This window comes from Ictalurus punctatus, chromosome 2 (genome assembly GCF_001660625.3).
Source record: "Ictalurus punctatus breed USDA103 chromosome 2, Coco_2.0, whole genome shotgun sequence".
NCBI lineage: Eukaryota > Metazoa > Chordata > Actinopteri > Siluriformes > Ictaluridae > Ictalurus > Ictalurus punctatus.
Genome location: NC_030417.2, coordinates 23,842,047 through 23,862,140, shown reverse-complemented (window position 1 = coordinate 23,862,140; position 20,094 = coordinate 23,842,047). Strand labels below are relative to the sequence as shown.

General features: G+C 41.3%; 1 protein-coding gene across 6 annotated transcripts in view; it reads right to left on the bottom strand.

Moving 5' to 3' along the window:
* Positions 1-20,094, bottom strand: part of LOC108255868 (BAH and coiled-coil domain-containing protein 1) — a 79,132-nt gene that overhangs the window by 37,776 nt on the left and 21,262 nt on the right. For 5 of the 6 annotated variants that reach the window (XM_017452241.3, XM_017452208.3, XM_017452190.3 and 2 more), the window contains exon 3: positions 446-628. In XM_017452241.3, coding sequence (XP_017307730.1) covers positions 446-628 — 183 coding nt within the window. Of the gene's footprint in view, positions 1-445; positions 629-6,869; positions 7,428-20,094 lie in introns of those variants that run through there. The other variant, XM_017452232.3, reaches the window with a different exon arrangement.

The following is a 20,094-nucleotide window of genomic DNA, read 5'->3' as shown; positions in this document are numbered from 1 at the left end:
TGACAGCTGCAACCACTGTGGACTGTGTAGCATTTTACTGCCTGAGGGGTGTGTGTGTGTGTGTGTGTGTGTGTGTGTGTGTGCGCGCGCATGTTTGCATGTGTGTCTGTGTGTTTGGGTAGAAATGGCATTCTTCCTGACGTGTACAAACGACCACAAGATTCTTTGGCTGAACTTTTGCCCTCTTGTCACAATCTGGAAAAGCTCTAGGGTGGGGCCTTGAAGACAGTGGGAACCAAAAAGACCTACTTGGACTATAAACTCAATGAGAAAACCAGCAGGCATACAGACTTTCCAAAGACATAAACTCTGTCTCTTTCACACACACACACACACACACACACACACACACACACACACACACACACACACACACACACACACACACACAGGTATATGCGAATGCATAGCCATACAGGACAAGTGTAGGTAGGGATTGACTTACCTTCATGCGAGTGTGGGAACCAGATCTGGGAGGCGGTGGAGTGTGGCCCTCCACGGCACGGAGGAGAAGAAGGGGAGGACGGAGGTCTGGAGGGGTGAGGTGGGTGTGAGGGAGAGGAGCCAAGGCTGCTGGCCAGAAATGTCCCCATAAATGAGGCAGAGGAGTTGCCCATCAGTCCGCTGCCTGCATCCGAACAGGAAAATAGGTAGTGAAGCAAAGGGGAGGGGAAAAGAGAGGGAGTAAGTGAAAAAAAAAAACAAGGATTAGTACTATGAGCTTTGGGTAGCTATGGCAATGGTGGACAAGTCTAAGCATATTGATTCATTTTCTGACTGGTTTGCCATCTACAACAACACCTGGCATACTGCTCTAATACTCTTGCTGAATACAGACCTTGCAGCAAGATCTGGAAAACTTATCTAACTAACATTGATCCAACCAGCCACATATTTAACAAATTTGAGGGGAATTTTGCTAAGAGATGGGCAACACAGTGACACAGCGGGTAGTGTTAGTGCCAAGTTCAGGGTCTGGGGTTCAATCATGAGCTCTGTGTGGAGATTCACATGTGCTTCCCATGTGTGCCTGGCTTCACCCTAACCAGGTTTCCTCCCATTTCCCAAAAAACGTGCCAGCAGATGGACTGGCTACTTTAAACTGACCAGAGAAATGAATTGCCTTGTGGCGCCCTGTGATGTACTAGCATCCCAATTAGAGTGTATTCCTTGAAAACACCATGTGTACCCAGGGGAAAGGCAGTGTACCCATCATAAGCATGACCAGGACAAAGCACCAGTGAAATGGTTGTGGAGTGATTGGGATACATACATGTTTTGACATCTCTTATTTTTAAAAAAATCATCACAGGTGGCACATTGGCATCATTGCTGCCTCATGGTATCAGGGCCCCTGGTTCAATCCTGAGCTCAGGTTACTGTCTGTGTGAAAGTTTGAATGTTCTACCCATGGATTTTCTCTGGGTTCTCCAGTTTCCTCCCTACATCCAAAACATGCTAGTAGGTGACTTGGCTACACTACATTGCACCTAGGTGTGACTGACTGTATGAATGTGTGTGCACATGGTGCCATGCATGCATTCCTGCCTCATGCTCAGTGTTCTCGGGACTGATTCTGGATCCACTGCAATGATCCACTGCAATGACTCCATCATCTAATCAATCATAAATACAATACTGTGATATTTAGGCATTTTTTCCCTGGTGTTCATTCAGGTATTCTTATGTGCAAATTCTAAATATATTCGAAAATATCATCAATTAAATATACAGTATATACATACTGTAGCTATAGCAGCCCAGAGACATATGGACCAAGCCTGGTTCCCTCACACCTGACTGGGCAGACATCTCATCTCACAGCTGAATGCACACTCTCAGTCTCCTTCCCTCTCACATACTCCCTTGTGTTCCTTTTCTAATCCCCCCCATTTCTCTCTCTCTCTTGCTTTCCGTCCATTATCTGTTTTTCTCAATCTCTCATTCTCACGCCCTCAATCTCTCCCCGAACCCTGCTCCATTTCTCTATTCCTTATCTTTTCCCTTTGCCATACCATTCGTCGTCCTTCTGGAATTTTCCATCCGACTCCTCTTTCTCCCCGGCACTCACGTTTGCACTTTCTCATCCTTGCACATTTAATGAACAGAAGTATTCTTCAAGAACAGAGCAACTGATTGACACTCGATAGGTACAATCTTGTCGCGCTTCGACCTTACGTTTTGAGCCGCACACCTCCAGTCAGACAAACATAATCATGCGGCCTCAATTTCAAGCAGGTAAACACTTTGTCTTAATTATACAGAATGACACTAAGATGTATAGACTACATTACCCAGAGGCTCAGAGAGCGCTCACTCCACTCTCAAAGGGTTTCTGTTTGCCTCAGCGCTGTAATAAATGTAGCAGTGCTGCAATCTGTTCTGCACCCACTCCAGTATGTGTTTAAGTAGACAATGATGAGTAATTGACCATTCAGAACAGCACCTCTGTAAACTGCCCACTTATTGTCCATTATTGTGTTATGGGTACAACCAGGAAAAAAATTTACTGATTAAGCAAGGCTTTGTGTTCACGTTACCCTGTTACACTCTTTTGACAAAGACACCTGAGATCTATTCCCCAACGTCAAAACACTAGCATGGTGCATGAATAGAGTATATATGAACATATCTGCTGTGTTTCATAAACTATAAACATATAAATTACAGCTGCTGAGACTGTGTATTGGTTTATTCATAAGCATAATGCATTCAGTCATTTAGTAGTGGATGGGGTTATTAATCAAAATGCTGCGATTTAAAATACGGCAAGTAAAAAATTTTTTTAGCACACCTTAAAGAGGTTTACACATTTTAATTCTCTTGTATTTTTAGCTCATTTTCTTTCAGTTAGGGAATTCTCGATTCCCACCCACTAGTTAGTTCGCCTGTATTGCATGACACAATATGTGAATGTGACTCACCCTCTGCATCTTCCAATCAGCTGCTCATTCGAGATCATAGAACAGTTTGACATATCTTGCAGAAAGTTTTAACTGCTCTCTTACAAAGAGAAGGTGCCCACAACTGACTAGTGTTACGCCAATCGACATGGGACAGGAATGTGCAGTTTTGACATTTTTTAAAATGTACAATATACCTTATCACTTACTATTTCACTACATCACAACTATTTGTAGCAAATAAGCTACATATGCTGACAAGACATGTTCAACCATTCATTCCTCAGGCATGTTATCCTGCAGGTTTCACGTTCTCTGCATGGTCCACTTTTCTGCAGCAATTTGGTAAATTCTACTTTTTTCACCATTGCATCTACACACCACTTCAACAGCTTGTTCAGACAGATTGAAGAAAGAAATACACATGGATATACAAAAATGCATTTTGCCAAGACTGCTCCTAAAGGTTTGACAGACAGATGATGTGCATCCTTAAACACTTTGTGATTTATATTTTCGTGTAGACAAATTCACTTTTCTGAATAATTGAGGGATATATATATATATATATATATATATATATATATATATATATATATTTTTTTTTTTTTTTTTTAATGAAAACAAAAACTGGCATTTTTTCAATTGGTCTAAAAGAAACTACCCATACAGTCATCCACTTTCAGTAGACCTCTTTCTAAGGACATTCACTCCACAGGCATCAGCACACACCAACACATTTACTGACCAGTGTGATAATCATTCCAGCATGAGTTCTTTCCTCTCCATCTCTACCCCTCTCACACCATTTTTTTTTACCACCTACAACATCTCCATTTGTCTTCCTTGCCTTTCTCTTTCTCTCTCTCTCTCTCTCTCTCTCTCTCTCTCTCTCACTCACTCACACACACACACTTAACCTAGAGCATGTCCTGTAGTGAACAGGTGTTGTAAGCAGCCACATCATCGCGTCCCCCCTCCACATTACCCTTCCTCTTCCTGCCTGTGCTAGTTCTCCAACTCTAATAATTTGATCACACCCACACAGACCAAAGTGGAGAAAAGTAACAGGTTAGGGGCTGCTGCCAAGGAAAGCAGGCAGCCGAATGAAGCAGAGGTCTAGGGTGCGAGAACACAAATGGGGCCCACGCCACTGTTTGCATTGCAACTTATTAAAAGGATGACATGGGCTTCAGCGAGCTAAGCCAGTGCTCATAACTGCCTGTTTTCCCCTCCATTCTGTTCTTTCCCTCAGACTGCTTTTATTTTCAGCTTTGGCATACGGTCCTTATTGGTGCCAGAGACCGTTTCTGTGGACACTTAGGAAATACACCTCACGTGCACCCTGATCAGAGCCTGCAACGGAGATCCTTTTATAAAATTAAGGCTTTAGGGTTTGCCTTTGCTTACCTCTATACACAAATGGGCACAGCTACAATTAATATGCAATTCGAATGTTCTTGTTTACAACCATTGCACACAGCTGGGCTCACATGTGTTTTCATGCTGAAACGTGACAGTGCAGTTGATGTAAGGACAGGAAGGATAAAAAATGACTAATACATCCATGGACACATGAAAACAAAGTAGTTATTATTTGTTTAGCACACAATATTGGTAACAGAACCATTTTATTCTGATCTGAGACCGGTTTTGTGATCTCTTTAAAAGTGGTTACTCTTTGATTTGGGTCAAGAGAATCTGCTAAGCATAATCAGTTAACTTCAAGAAGCAGCAACAAACAATGTGATGTGCATCTGTTCACACCCATAGTGAATCACTCTAAATTCATACTACAGAATGTCCCAAAAGTCTCTATACAGTTTTTAGCTAAATATCTTGCAAACCTTTTCATACTTAGTTTATATTATATAAATATTTTTTTCAGATAGCCTTTAAGAATGCCTTTGACAAATGATTAACATATTGGAATCATTCTCATGGCTGAATCGGGAAGCTGTCACAAGGATGGACTTTAACAGGAAGCATGGACATCACACGACACAAATTCAAAAAGACTGGAAGTGCTGCGGACCAACCGAGATGGGGACATCCACCAACATCCTCTGCCAATGCACAACCGACATGGTGCTGGCGTACATAGTCCCCTATGTGTGGATATTATTGGGACACACTGTGCACACTGAAGAAAAAAACAAAACAACTGCATATGGATTCAAGTAACACTTTTCCACTGGACAGCATGGTACTGTAACAAATCCATACTCGCTGATTTTGTTGTTATTTCCATGCCTAAGTGACCCATACCAATATTAAATACCCATGCTGAATTGGGTTACTCTTCTTGCCTGGGTACTGAGTATACCAAACAGGTATCTAGGAGGTCCAGAAATGGCCTAAACAGAATAGTCACAGAATCGCCCTGATCGTCAACTTAATGTTGTGCAAGTATGGCACAGCAACTCCAAAGTTTCTTTCTCTTGTGAAAAGTAATTTCTGGTGGATTTTTATCTTACTCTCTGTAATGCTTTCATGTTGCTGATATTTAGCTTGATTTGAGTTTTGTGCTTTGTTTGTTTTTTACCCATAGCCCACATAAAACGCTCCATATTAGGGTTAAGCCAAATTCCGAAAACAGCATCCTATTCACTGTGTTTGCTCAATACTGTAACATGTTAGCATACCAGCGCATATGCAGTGAGGTATAAACTGCATTTATGACTCAGTCACAAGAAAAGCACAGCTCTTATTATTTCTTTTTGTATTGTACTGTACTAAAACTTTGACTGGGCTGCCATTTCTGCAGGCCAAAGAAAATTGCAGCTTCTTGTCTTCAGTAAAAGCCCTATGAAACGTGTGTGACAGAAAAAAACAGATCTGAATCTGTAATCATACTGTGCCATACTGCACCGTTTGGTTGAAAAGTGCTAACAGAAATACAAACTGACTGTCAGAGGCAGAGAACTTGTAAAAACTTTTATTTCTGGGATTGTCAACATGTTTTTCCTTTAATATAAATGCGAGAAAATGTTAGGTAATTCATGCTAGAAGGGAGTCAACTTCTGGGAATTCTTACACGAGAATTCAAGAGAACATAAAGGAGGTTGAAATTGCTACTATTGAAACTGTGTTTTGATTGTTTTGCTTTGTTGCATAAATATGAGGTTAACATTTATGTAGCTATCTAAACAACTACCAGCGGCAAGCAGCAATTACACAGCCTAAAAGCATGTAAAAACATACTAAATTTTTAACTTGCTACTTGTGTAAAAAATAAACGGGTGACAGAAATATTCCACTTTCTTGCTATGCCTCATGCTATGCCTCTTATAACATTATACAAGCTTCAGTAATTGCTTGTTAGCTAAACGCAGGTGGGTAAGTGTTGGTAAGGTTGTCGTTCCGTGAAGCTTGTGTTAGACCAATCAGAAATGTTCACCGTAGTTGGCTCTACTCTAGTTCCTGCTTCTCAGAAAGGTACCTACTCTGATACTAAACTAAATATCAGCCTTGATTGCTCCAGTGGAAACCCACCTTGGCACTGTTAAGCAACAGAAGGAGCCAATGAGAATGCCACACAACAGCTATGCAGATAAACGACAGATGTGACAGTTGGACCTGCCAGCTAATTCCTCTCTACTCCAAGCACACAGGCACATTCTCTCTCTCTCTCTCTCTCTCTCTCGCTCTCTCTCTCTCTGTCTCTCTCACACATACACACACTCCCAGACGTGGAAGACATGCAATTTAAGATTTTCAAATAGTGAGTACAGAGGAAAATGTGTACATATGGCCTCGTCAGCGCTCAGTCACTAACATGTGGTGGAGGCTTTAGGAAGCTCTCATCGTGCTGGCATGATCCAAGAGAAACAATTGTCTTGGTTCCACAATCTTGGCACACAAAGCCAGCCACACAGGCTCCTGCTGAAATGAAGCGAGGGAAGAAATCTACTCAGGAGGTGGCGAAAATGAAGAGCAAAATGACAGCAAGACTGACAGACTCACCCAGCAAAAACATCCCTGTAGTGTCGTAAGAACTCCTCTGTCACACTTGGCTTTTCTCCACAAAACAGGTGCTAAATATACAGTTTGAAAATGAAGCAGTAAATCACGATACCACACACTCCTGTGTCTCAGAGAACGAAAGCCTGGCCTGAAGATGAGCAGCTCAGGCGCTACGGTACTCACTGGTACGCCAGTTAAGCCTCTGTTGACGAGACAGAGCAGCCAGCTTACTCTTTTCACCCAGTGACTCAGAGCACACTTCCGTGCTGTAAAAAAGCAGAAGGAATTTCAAATGGCTACTCAAATGGGGGGATTTCCTTATAACGGTCAAAATCATCTTGAAAACATTAGACGGATTGGTAGCCAAGCATTCCTGCCGGTCTGGAGGCAACTGGGGACGGACGCCCTGTTTTCGGGACGCTGTGGGAGAACAACTAAGAGTAGGTGGACCCCCTTGAGGTTCTGTGTGGGTGTGTGTATAGTGGGGGCTGGTGGGTTTGGTCTGATCAGAACCAGAGTAAGCAGCGTTGGAGTTTTTCCAAGACTTGCGTAGGAAGAGACCAAAGGAGGGCAGCGCACGCCTCCAGCACTCGCCTCTGTGCATGCTTGTGGAGTGAGTCTGGTGGATGTGGTCAGTCTGGGGGTGGTGAAAAGATGTGTGGGAAGAAGGGTGTGTTAGAAACTGTAGGTAGGACTAAGTGGAGAGAGGAAGAGAGTAAAAGAGTGTGTGGAAGAGAAAAAGAAAGGGAGAATTGTGGCCATTCGCTTCAGGGTTGGCAGCCAGTGTTTGTGCAGTGGCTTGGTGGTTAGCCACTCAAATTCAAATCAAAGAGGGTGGGGTGAGGAGCATTCTGCAACTTTGTAGTCTAATGTAAATAAAACAGGAGCAGAAGGTCACCAAAAAAAATTTTTTCTTCAAATGTGCTGTTTACATTACACAAGTTGACATAATGGAGATAAGCCTCCTCAACCTCAACAAAACAAGAAAAAACCTATTCAGGGACCTCTTTAAAAACAAGTGGATCAAATTAAGACTTTATTGGAGGCAGTTAAGGTGCCTGTGAAATGGCTACAGCCAGCCAGACAGTTTGGTCTTCAAAACTTAATCATGCCAATAACCATGGAGCCAGCCAAGCCAGACAGGCTCATACAGGCTGTGTGTGAACACACGGATGCGAATGTGCAAAAGTTCACGCCTGTGTGTCAAATGCAAGCGAAGGAGGAGGGACACATCTGTAGGACTGAAAAGCAGAGCAGAGGGAACACATGCAGTGGGCTTCTACCTACTGCGCCAGCCTCACTCCTCAGGGACACTGAGCAGAGCTTTTCAACGATTAATCATTTATAGGGGCCTGTCTCTAGAAACAGCTTTCTCATCGACAGAGGTTCAAGCGTTGCTCTCCGTGCCAGCAGTCGGGGGCAGACGTGGGCAAACGGACTGCTGTCTGGAGGCAGAGAGCTGCAGAAGACATGTTTTATGGGGACGGTAAATATCAGAATCGGATAGGGAAAGACATTTGCAGAGGAGGATAGAGGCAGGAAGTATGGCGTCTCAAGGACAATGAAAGCTTTCACATGGACACTGTGCCTGAAGGGGGTCTGAGCTGTGGTGTAAGGGATACAGACGGGAAAAAAGACATAAAAAGAGAACAAGGAAGAGCATAATATAGATTAGAAACAAAAGGCAGCAAGTGCTGAGTCATGGCCTGTTGTCAGGGGATGAAGGTTCATGGTGGAAAGAATGACAGGAGAAAGTCTGGACAGCAGACGTGTAATTCTAGTCCTGTTATACACACACACCCACACACACATGCCATAGTGAGTCAGGATTGGACTATAACGCTGCTACAGTGGCCAGTTTCTGGAAACATGTTCAGAGATGGTGAGTGAAAGTCATCACAGCATGCTCTTGAGCTCCCACCACTACTTCATACCTCACATCACAGGAAGACCATAACACTCCAGACTACTGCCGTTTGGCTTGGAAATGGCTCCACTGGCTCTGTTTTCTCTAAAAACACCTCGTGTTGTTCTTCCATCCCACACTCACTTTATTAAAATCGGCTTTTTCTTTCCCATTCTACCTCTTTTTTCCACCTTTTGGTGCTCACATGAAAGGATTTTACTGAGTGCAACTGGCTGATAGGGAGATAAGACAGCACATTTGATTCATCCATCTGCTTTATATGCACCTATCTCACATGGGTGAGTGTGCTGGATACAATTATTGTGAAATAACTGGTCCTGCTCTTGCTAACACACACATTATATTCAATATACACAAGCATGCCCACACACTTAATAAACTACAACACTGATTAAACCACTCCAAAAAAAAAAAAAAAACACTGTCAGATGACAGATGACAATACTAAGCACTCATTTTAAGCAATGTGAAAGTAATAAACTGTGTTGGCAAACGATAATGACAATAGCTAACTGTAGCCCCATTATAAAATGCTTAGATTAAAAGAAAAAATAAAACATCTGCAAAAAGAACCGTCAGTGTTGAATGTATGCCTATATTTGTTCAGAAACAATACATCTAACTAAAGCAGCAAGTCAAGATTGTCCTGTTTAGATATAGTGATCAGCATGAATGCACACACAGAGTTAAACTCCCATGCAAGTATACTTTATTTTGCCAAATAAGGTTACACATAATCTGGTAGTATTTTGGAGAGCGAATTTTGAAACAGATGTGGTACTTAAACTATCTCTACCACCAGAGAACCTGTGGATGTAACTGAATACAAATACTTTATTCAGAATGAACGGAAAATGCGTTCGAAACAGATACATTGACACAGACATGAATAGGAGGTGCTAGTATAGGGATGATTCATGATAGTATCAGGAGTCACCAATAAATTACAACTATGGCAATGGCTATCAATTCAGACGATTTAAATGTCTGTCAGAAAACATGATGTCCGCAGCTTTAAGAAAAGTATTTCATATTTTGTTTCTTTTTCACCTATTTTCTATTCTATATGAATTCGAAGGAGAGCAACAAAACATCTTTCTTTGATGCAACTTAGCTTCCCTTGTCTGTGTACAGGTAAAGCCCGTCAATGTCTTCACCTTCAAAATATGAACGGATATTTAAATTAAGAAAATGACACAAAATTTTGTTTATCAGGGCAACGTCACTATACAGGAATTCAATAATTATCTTCACTACTGTTCAGGGGCCATTAGTTACAGCTACTAACTCAATACGTTTATTCACAGTTCTGACTACAGTTCTGCAAGCATTCCTGGCCTTGTTAACAGGTAATCAATTAAACAAAGAAAAAATTAAGCCTTAGTTGACTCGTAACCAGCTTTCGTTATCTGTCCTGCTATAACGACATAACATGTACATGGCACATGTTACATATGTTTAGCCACACCCCCTTCGTCATCACATTTGGTTATTAGGAGGCATTTTAATGACTATCTCACACGAGTAGGAAGTGCAATATTTGTTTTTTTGTTTGTTTTTTAGAAAGCTTGCCACAAAGGTTCACATAGCATCTGGTTGAGGTGCTTTAAATTAGCCTACTATTTTGTTTATAGTTTGGGAAATTTTGGAAACCAACTAATTTCATTAGAAAATGTTGCACGCAGGTACAGACCAAAAAGAAATAAAAGATTTTTTTAAAACAGTCCAGGAATATAAAAAAGAAAGAGACCCTTCTGGTTTAAGTCACAACCACCTCAGGTTTAAATTCAAATACAGATACAAATATTTGTTGCACTAAACAGATACAGACACCATTAGTGTCATTGTATTACACCCATAATGTCTATACAGTTTATACGCCATGCAATATGTAATGAAGAATGTAAAGAATACCTCACCACGTGGTTTATGCATATTTATATATGTGCACATTTATATTACATATTTATATGTTAATACGTATTGTTTTTGTTATACAACATTGGGGTAAATTTGGAATAATAGCTATAAGTGTTAGGCTTTTGATATTGTGTGCAATATACTACCATCCTATTGTGCCCCTAACTATCATGTGTGAGCAAGTTACTGCCATAACGATGCTGAATTAGAGTAAAAAGGGGGCATGGTCAGACATGTTGAATACAGTGGGGGAAATAAGAATTGAACACATTAACATTTTGTCCAGTAAATATATTTCCAATGAGGCTATTCACATGAAATTTTCACCAGACATCAGTATTAACTCCACACATATAAATAAATTCAAACATTAAAGACCATAAATAAAGTTATGCGTAATAAAGTGGAATGGCACAAGAAAAAAGTATTGTAATGACAGCTTCAAGACGCTTCCTGTATGTAGAAAGTAATCAGTCTCAGCATTCAGGTGTGATTTTGGTCCATTCTTCTAAACATATTGTCTTTAAATCTTGAATATTCTGGGTGGCCCTCTTGTAAACCTTGATCGTTAGCTCTTTCCACAAATGTTCAGTTGGATTCAAGTCAGGTGATTGACTGGGCCATTCTAACACCCTGATTTTTTTTTTCTCTGAAACCAATTGAGTATATCCTTTGCTGTATGTTTTGGATCATTGTCCTGCTGGAAGGTCCACCCACATCTCATCATCATCGTGGTGGATACCAGCTGATTCTTCTCAAGAATCTCACAGTATAGGGCTCCATTCATCGTTCCTTCAATTATATGAATTCTGCCAGTACCATGAGATGAAAAACAGCCCCACACCATGATGCTTCCACCTCCAAACTTCACTGTTGGTATAGTGTTTTTAGGGTGATGTGCAGTGCCATTTCTTCTTCAAACATGGTGTGTAGAATGACAGCCAAAAAGTAAAATTTTGCTCTCGTCTGACCAGACTACACTCTCTCAGTATTTCATAGGCTTGTCAAAATTAGTTGTAGCAAACTTTAAACAAGGTTCAACATGCCTTTAGTTTAGTAATGGAGACTACCAGGGTGAGCGTGCATAGAGGCCATGGCGGTGGAGTGCATAGCCTATTGTTTCCTCTGTCATGAGGGCACCTGCTGCCTCCAAGTGTTTCTGGAGCTCTTTCTGAGTGATCGTTGGCTCTTGGGCTACTCTTCTGACTATTCTGCTGACTCCCTGGTCAGAAATCTTGCGAGGAGCTCCTGTGCATGGCTGGTTGATGATGAGTGAGGTTGCTTCCACTTGCTGATAATGGCCCCAGTGATACTTACTTGAAGATTCAGAAGGTTTTAAATACGTCTGTATCCGATTCCATCCATATGTTTTGCAACAGTAAGGTTGTGAAGGTCTTGGGAGAGCTCTTTGCTTTTACCCATCATGAGATGTTTCTTGTGTGACGCCTTGGTAATCAAAAGCCTTTTTATAAAGCATCAATTTACTAACCCAGCTGATATTAATTTGCACAGATAGGAGGTATAATTACTTTCTGACTACTTATGGATTTCAGCCGGTTCCTTGCTTTACCTTGGAGAACTGCTTTTTCTTAACGTGTTCAATACTTTTTTCCTGTGTCATTCCACTTTATTACACACAGATTTATTTATGGACTTTAATGTTGTGAATTCTTTATGTTTGTGGATTTCTTGAGTTCATACTGATGTCTGGTGAAAATTTCATGTGAATACCCTCATTGGAAATATATTTACTGAAAAAAATGTTCAATACTTTTTTCCCCCACTGAATGTGTCATGCTATATCATTACAGCAAAACATACTGGAAGCTGGCTACAAGCATTAGCATTTAGTCCATTTTTATTGTTAATTAGCCATTAATAAAATAAGCAATGTTTGCAAAACTGAAGTCCGGATTGTAAATAAATCCAAAAAGTTATTAGCTATAATTAATCTCGTCATAAAATTGAAGTACATTATACACATACACTACACATGCATGTGCTCATTTTTAGCGGTCGACCGATTGATCGTTTTTGCACATTAATCGGCACCGATAACCAATTGCTAGAACAGCAAGCGGCAAAAGCGTATACCGATAGTTTGCGTACACTGTGGAGCGGCTGAGAAGGGTCCGCTGTCATTATACAGAATGAGAGCGGCCTCTAGAGGTGAAATAAGAACCATCACTGACAAATTTTGTTATGTTATTTTAAGTGTTTTTTGTATTTATTTATTTATTTGATGCATTTTGGATGTCTATTTTTATTTGTTGTTTGGAGTGTTACTTTTTGGTTCAGTTTGGATTTGCTTCATTTTTTTTTATTTAAGCCACCATTCTTGTTTTGCAAGCGAAGACATTCTGTGCATGGAAGGCTAGCATGGACAAGGGAAGCTAAGATGCTAAGATGTTTTGTTGCTCTGAAGTCAGAAAACATAGGCTATTAAGACATACTACAAGATACAACACAATTAATTTTTGTCAATTTTAGACACCACATTCAATAAATCACGATAAATGGACTATCTACGATTCCTATATCATCAACCATCATAAGCATATCTTTCTTACCTTCTGATTTTGTATATTGTACCACTGTCACTAACTAGCTGGAACTATAGCTCATTTCTGACATAGATATGGTCAATCAGTTCCAACCAGACGTAGACACAAACACACCTGCTTATACAAACCCACACAAAGAGTTTCCCAGCCCTGTCTCCCTACAATCCAATCTGCTTGTGTTCTCATGCTGTTCCCACTAGTACCGTGGGGGAAAATCTGATCTAGCCACCCACGGGGCCCATACAGCAGAGCTGATACGAGTTGCTCAGGCCCATAAACATTGTTTTGGTCCCACTTGATAATGACAAACTCCTTTTCCCACCATCATAAAGGCCACTGGGGAGGACGGCGTAGGCTAGGCTAGGGAGCCCGGTGCCAGACCTAGAGAGCCACATCAGCATGCTAAGAAGATACAAGACTGTTTGTGTTATAGGCACTTCTAAAAGCAATTCTGAAAGCAATTGCTTCTTATAGCTGATGAAAATCAGGATATGGATTTGGAATCTAGACCTGAATCTATATCTGCATCTGGAAGTTCTCTAGAAACCACGTATTATTCGGTAACTTGTTAATTTAATCACCACTGGTAAGACCATTTGCAAGAAGAGGTTAAATAATGCTGAATGTAACTAGTTTATTAGTACATAAAACTTTAAGCCAACAGAGAATGAGACTATTCCCAGCTGCTAGACCTCACTTTTCATGCTGGCAAAAGAGACAATGAAGCCTGTGACACTGTAATGAAAGCCATGGTGTTTGCCATTGACAAAACAGATGAAATAGTCCCCCTGATGGTCCTGTGGTGTTGATGGACATTGTATTGGATTTGCAAACTGCTCTTCGTAAGCCTAATCCAAATGGTACTCATCAAACAAAATGCAATTCAGTTACAGTGTAGGTGGAGTGGGCAGTTCTGCGCTGTTCCCAGAACACCAAGCTCTTTCTCGGCTCCATCTTTAAGAGCCGCCATCTGTTTGAGCTGAGCTGGGCTTGAGTCATAGTGCACTGTACAAAGCGGCTCCCACAGCTCTGATATCTCCCCAACACAATTTCACATGGCTTGCTCGTTCCACTGGCGGGGAGTTGGGGAATTTTACAGCTCTGGTTTGTTTCAGAATTACTGTTGCCCAATCCACGTGGTTTCCCAGTGAAGACAGAGTTGAACAGCAGTATTAGACATGTTATGTGTCAAAGCCAAATAGGCAGGAAGTCTTGGTCAAATGGTTATGTGATCCTAAAACACGAAGGCAACATGGACATCCCATGGGAATTGTATTCATATCGCATTTTTTCAGGTTCTAAACTTAATAGAGGAATTAGAGAGTGGTATGATCTGTAGATTCTGCTAGCTTTGGGCTGGCCACAAGAGCCTGGTGTGGGTGAGGAACACTCTGAGAGACTGGGTGTGCATGGGTGGGTGTTTGTTACACAAGTCTTTGACTATGCACGCCGACGCCACACGGAAGCCTGTAAAAGTGTACGAGTGTGTTTTAAGAGAGGTTTTTATCCATGCCCCCCCCCCATGCGGCCATTCCACATCAAAGTAAAACCCCTGCAATCAAGAGCTGGGTGGTCTTTTTCAGGCTAATAATGATGAACGTGCAGGTAACCAGATGACTGAGCTCAGCCTATGTGGCTCGACAGGCTACACTACACAAACACACTAGCAGGCCTGAATCATTTACATAAGCAACTTTACAGCCACAAGACTTAGTAGCAAGACTAAGTATCTCCAGAGAAGCTTTTCTATGAAAAATGGATGATCCACGGAGCAACAGTGCATAAATCCACTGTGTGCTACTACAGTGTGCCTTTGGAGTCTTCAGGGTTGATTTACTCTACAAAGTCTGTCTGCCTTCCCCCTCCACCCATTCTGCCACTTTGCTTCACTGTCTCAATCACTCATTCTTCTTCTCAGTTTCCCTGCTCGGGCCCGACTCTTCATCCCATATCTCCCTTCTATCTCTCAGCCATTCCCATATTCTTGTCCTCCCACTAACCTCCCTCTCGGCATACAAAGCTGCCCCTCTCTTCTTCTCTACCGCACTTTTTGGCTCTCTTTCTGTACATCAGTTTGGCTGGAGAGGCCAAAGAAGGCAGAGTTTTCACAGCTAGTCACAGTCCCACCCCTCCCTCTGTCTAAACGCCACATAAATCAGCATCCCAGCATCCAACTGGCACAAAGCTGGAATGTCCTGTTTTAATGTGTCCTTCTCATCCTCTACAAGAACCCACTGTGTCCTTTGCAAACACAAATACAGAGATGAATGGACACATACTTTATAATATGATGAGAGATGACCAAGTGTATTATTCAGTTCAATCTCTGTATGGACAGCAAATGTCTCGACGATGAAAACAATCACACCAGTGCTAAAGAAATCTTGAGACGACAAAGTCAAAACCAAGGTTACAGAGTAAGGGCACATTTCTATTTTACAAGATAATACACCATGCATGGGGCTTGAATGTGCATGCAATCATTGGTGAGCCAACTGAAAACGTTGTCTTCTCTGGTTTCCTGCTCTCCTCCTCGTCTCCATAAGTCCCAAGCTTGGCGTTTTCATGCCCAACAAATCCAGGATCTTAAACATGAGTTATGCTTTCCATCCGCCAATGCTGGTCATCCGAGGAATGCCAGGACACGGTCTGCTCAACATCTGGGGGATTGGATGAGCAAAATTGGGAGCATTTCCGATTATCTGGTCCTGGTATGGAAGATCGGATTTACAGGCATAAGATCAGATGAGGTGAGACATGAAGTGGATTGTTCACTCCTCTCTGTTAGGCTAATTTAAAAGCCAAAAGAAATAACAGAACAGTCCCAAGGTCAAAGACAGACTAGAAATATTGCCACGGGATTGTCAGTCTCTCTCTTGCTTTCACTCTATATGTTTCTCACTCTAACCTGGACTGCTGTGTTTGGTATTATACTTTGTTCTACTTTTCAGCACATTTATCTGTGTTTGTAAAGCATTCATTGCTGGGCTTCTGCTTTATATCTTGCAAGGGAAAAGAGGGAGAGGATGGAGAAAGACAGAGACAGTGAAACAGAGGAAAAAAAGAGAGCTTCAGGGAGATGTCAACATGTACACAGATGCACTACAGCTGGGATCTACGTACTAGGCCAATAGCTAAGACTGCAATCAGGGCAGCAAATGCTGCAGGGCACTGAGAACTGCATACACACACACTCTTATACTCACAAAAGCCTGTGGTATCTGATTACAGGGATAGCAAAGGGAGGGTCATGGCAGTATGGCAGTCTTGGGATAAAACGGCTGGCCGGAGCAGTGGCTACATAGCTGGTTGGTACAGTCATAATGTGAATGTGCCTCAATGTGACTAGCAAACATCCATTCAGCCCGACTTCCATTTTTACCTCTGTTACACTCAGAGGCGCTAGCTCGGACCGGAAACCATCTCTTTAATTCGCTCACCCTGGGCATAAAACTGCACACACAGACCAACACTAACTCCAATAAAGCTTTTCCAGATGAGTTCTCGCGTCACTGGCACCGTTTTATCTAAAATGGAAACTCTTTATCCCTCCACAGCCATTAACCGCCAACTTGCGATGGCGTGGTCTGGCGAAACTCGTAGATTACCGTCTTTTTTCCCCTTTAACTGTATATATGGAGCTTGAGTTGCTATAAACCATGTCAGCACAGCTGTGGTGGGTAATGTGTGGGAGGTAGGGGTGAGTGCAAGTGTGGATTTGGGGATTCTTTATGGATTACGGGGGGAAGAGAGAGAGAGACAGGGAGAAAGAAAGAGAGAGAGAGAGAGAGAGAGAGAGAGAGTATTCGAGAGAGTGGCAGAGTTAGAGTGTGTGTGTGTGTGTGGTAATGGGTGTTTGTGAGTGTATGTGCAATTGTGCCCTGTGATAGGCTGGCACCCTGTCCAGTGTGTACCCCTCCTTGTGCCCCGAGTCCCCTGGGATAGGCTCCAGGCTCCCTGCGACCCTGTGTAGGATAAGCTGTACAGAAAATAGATGGATGGATTGTTGTAGGTGATATAACGATAACGAGTCTTTATTGATCACATATACATTACAGCACCATGAAGTTCTTTCCTTCACATACCCCTGCATGTCAGGAAGCTGGGGTCAGAGCGTAGGGTCAGCCCTGATACAGAGCCCCTGGAGCAGACAGGGTTAAAAGCCTTGCTCAAGGGCCCAACAGTGGCAGTTTGGCAGTGCTGGGGCTTGAACCCCCGACCTTCCATTCAGTAAATCAGAGCCTTAACCGCTAAGTCAACACTGCCCCCGAGAAATGTCTTAAACTTTCATTTTATTTTTATGTAACTATTATTTTGCCTTTCTTGTCGGTAGTAGAACTATTTTCTCTAATATTTTCATTTGCTCAAATTGTGAATATTGTGAATATTGCCAATAAAATACCTTGAACTTGAACAGCACTCTGTCACACAGTTAGAATACAGAGGACTGTTCTCTGTGTGTGTGTGTGTGTGTGTGTGTGTGTGTGTGTGTGTGTGTGTGTGTGTGTGTGTGTGTGTGCGTGTGCATGTGCATGTGCATGTGCATGTGCATGTGTGTGTAGAGGCATACCAAGGCCACACTCTAAGGAGGCAGCACATTAAAAAAAAAGACATGAAATAAAATAAAAACTAATAATAATAAAATATAAATAAACAAAATGATGCATCTCCAGTGAAGCCCTGACATTAAAAAAAAAAAATAAATAAATAAAAAATTTTAACAAACTATTACAACAGCACTCTAACAGGCACCTCTGAAATACTGAGGGGGAAAATGCCTTCCAAGCATGACTTCAATCCTTCAACACCTCCTCATGTCATTCATATCAGCCCACACCAGAGTAAAGCTTCCAGCGCTAAATCAAGAGCTTCTCTGGGAAAAGCTGACTGTGTTAATCAGAGTCACACTAAAGAATATAACCGGCAAAAAACACTACTGTCAAATGTGAACAGCTATACAGATGTCAAATAGCCAACAAACACACATTAAAGCATGACTGTTATGGGGGATTGTGATTTTCTCAGTCATCTCTGGCACAGTGCAAGATCTCCTTAGATAAATGTGTCAGGAATATTTTTTTATATATTTAATTAGAAATCTGGTCAATTATTTGAAAGAAAATAAGGAGGCATTTGTACATAATTGTAATTGTACATAAAGGATGTAATAGATTACATGTATTTATTCAGAGCCTATTTCTCAGCTACCAACATAAGGGTCATTTGGTCACAAATCTAGGAAAAGTATTTTTTAGTTTATGTTTGGCAACCAAAAATGAGCCAGTATCCAATATTCTCCAAATAAAAACAAGAAAGGAAATGAAGCAAAGACATTTAACAGAGATTTAAAACCACTCTGCTAACCAGCATTATGACAGTGAAGCAAAAAGCTAGTATAACTGGTCAGTCCCTCCAGGATTTCATATAACTTAAAGCAACATCAAGCAAACTCCGCAATAATCGGAGGAGTTTTTTGCTTCTGATTTTTCAAAATTATCACAGATTTACCGCAGATTTAGGCGTATTGTGTGATGTCATCACAACGTCCATTCAGCCAAAGCCCTCTTCGATTCACGTGCATCGAACATAACTACAGCTAACAAACATCACTGTGAAAGACAACTCCGTGCAACTGCAATTTCACCAACTCAAGTAGTTTTCCACAAAAAAAGCACAAAAAACTAAAAACAAACAGGTTGCATCACAATTAAAAACAAAATAAACGTTTTCTCCAATATCGCTAAAAATCATGAATGCTACAGCTAAATCATATTTACTGGCACCTCTTAGTTTAGCCATGTTATACAAGTGTACAGTGCCCTCCACTAATATTGGCACCCAATAACAATTGTCTTTATTGTTTAACCTTTTGATCTTTTGTTGAAACAATTTTAAAAAATAGTCTGTTCTCATGGATATGAAAAAACTGCAAACAAAACACAGGTTTATCCAAAAACAAATATCTTTGTTAAATATAGGTCTGCAACAATTATTGGCACCCCTATGAATTCAAATAAGAAAAATATATTTGAAGTATATTCCCATTGATATTTTTAAAAAAATTACCTGGGTGACTAGGAATAGGAAGTTGTTCAACCATGACTTCCTGTTTCACAGGGGTATAAATATGAGGTAACACATAGGCAAACTCCCTTAGTCATTCATAACAATAGGTAAGACTACGGAATATAGCTGTGATGTGCAGCAAAAGTTTGAGTTTCACAAAATGGGAAGTGGCTACAAGAAAATAGCACAAACATTGAAAATGCCCATTTCCACCATCAGGGCAATAATTAAGGAGTTCCAGTCAACTTGAAATGTTATGAATCAACCTGGAATGGGACATGTGTCTGTATTGTCTCAGTGCACTGTGAAGAGGATGGTTCGAGTGGCCAGAAAATCTCCAAGGATTACAGCTGGAGAATTGCAGAAGTTAGTTGCGTCTTGGGGTCAGAAAGTCTCCGAAACTACAATCCGAAGTCACCTACATCACCACAAGTTGTTTGGAAGGGTTTCAAGAAAAAAGCCTCTACTCTCATCCAAAAACAAACTCAAGCGTCTTCAGTTTGCCAGACACTACTGGAACTTCAAATGGGATCGGGTTCTATGGTCAGATGAAACCAAAATAAAGCTTTTTAGCAATAAACACCAGAGGTGGTTTTGGCACACACAGAGAAGTAGCCATATGGAAAAGTACCTCATGCCCACAGTTAAATATGGTGGTGGCTCCTTAATGTTTTGGGGATGTTTTTCTGCCAGAGGACCTGGAAATTTTGTTAGCATACATGGCATCAAGGACTCTAACAATTATCAA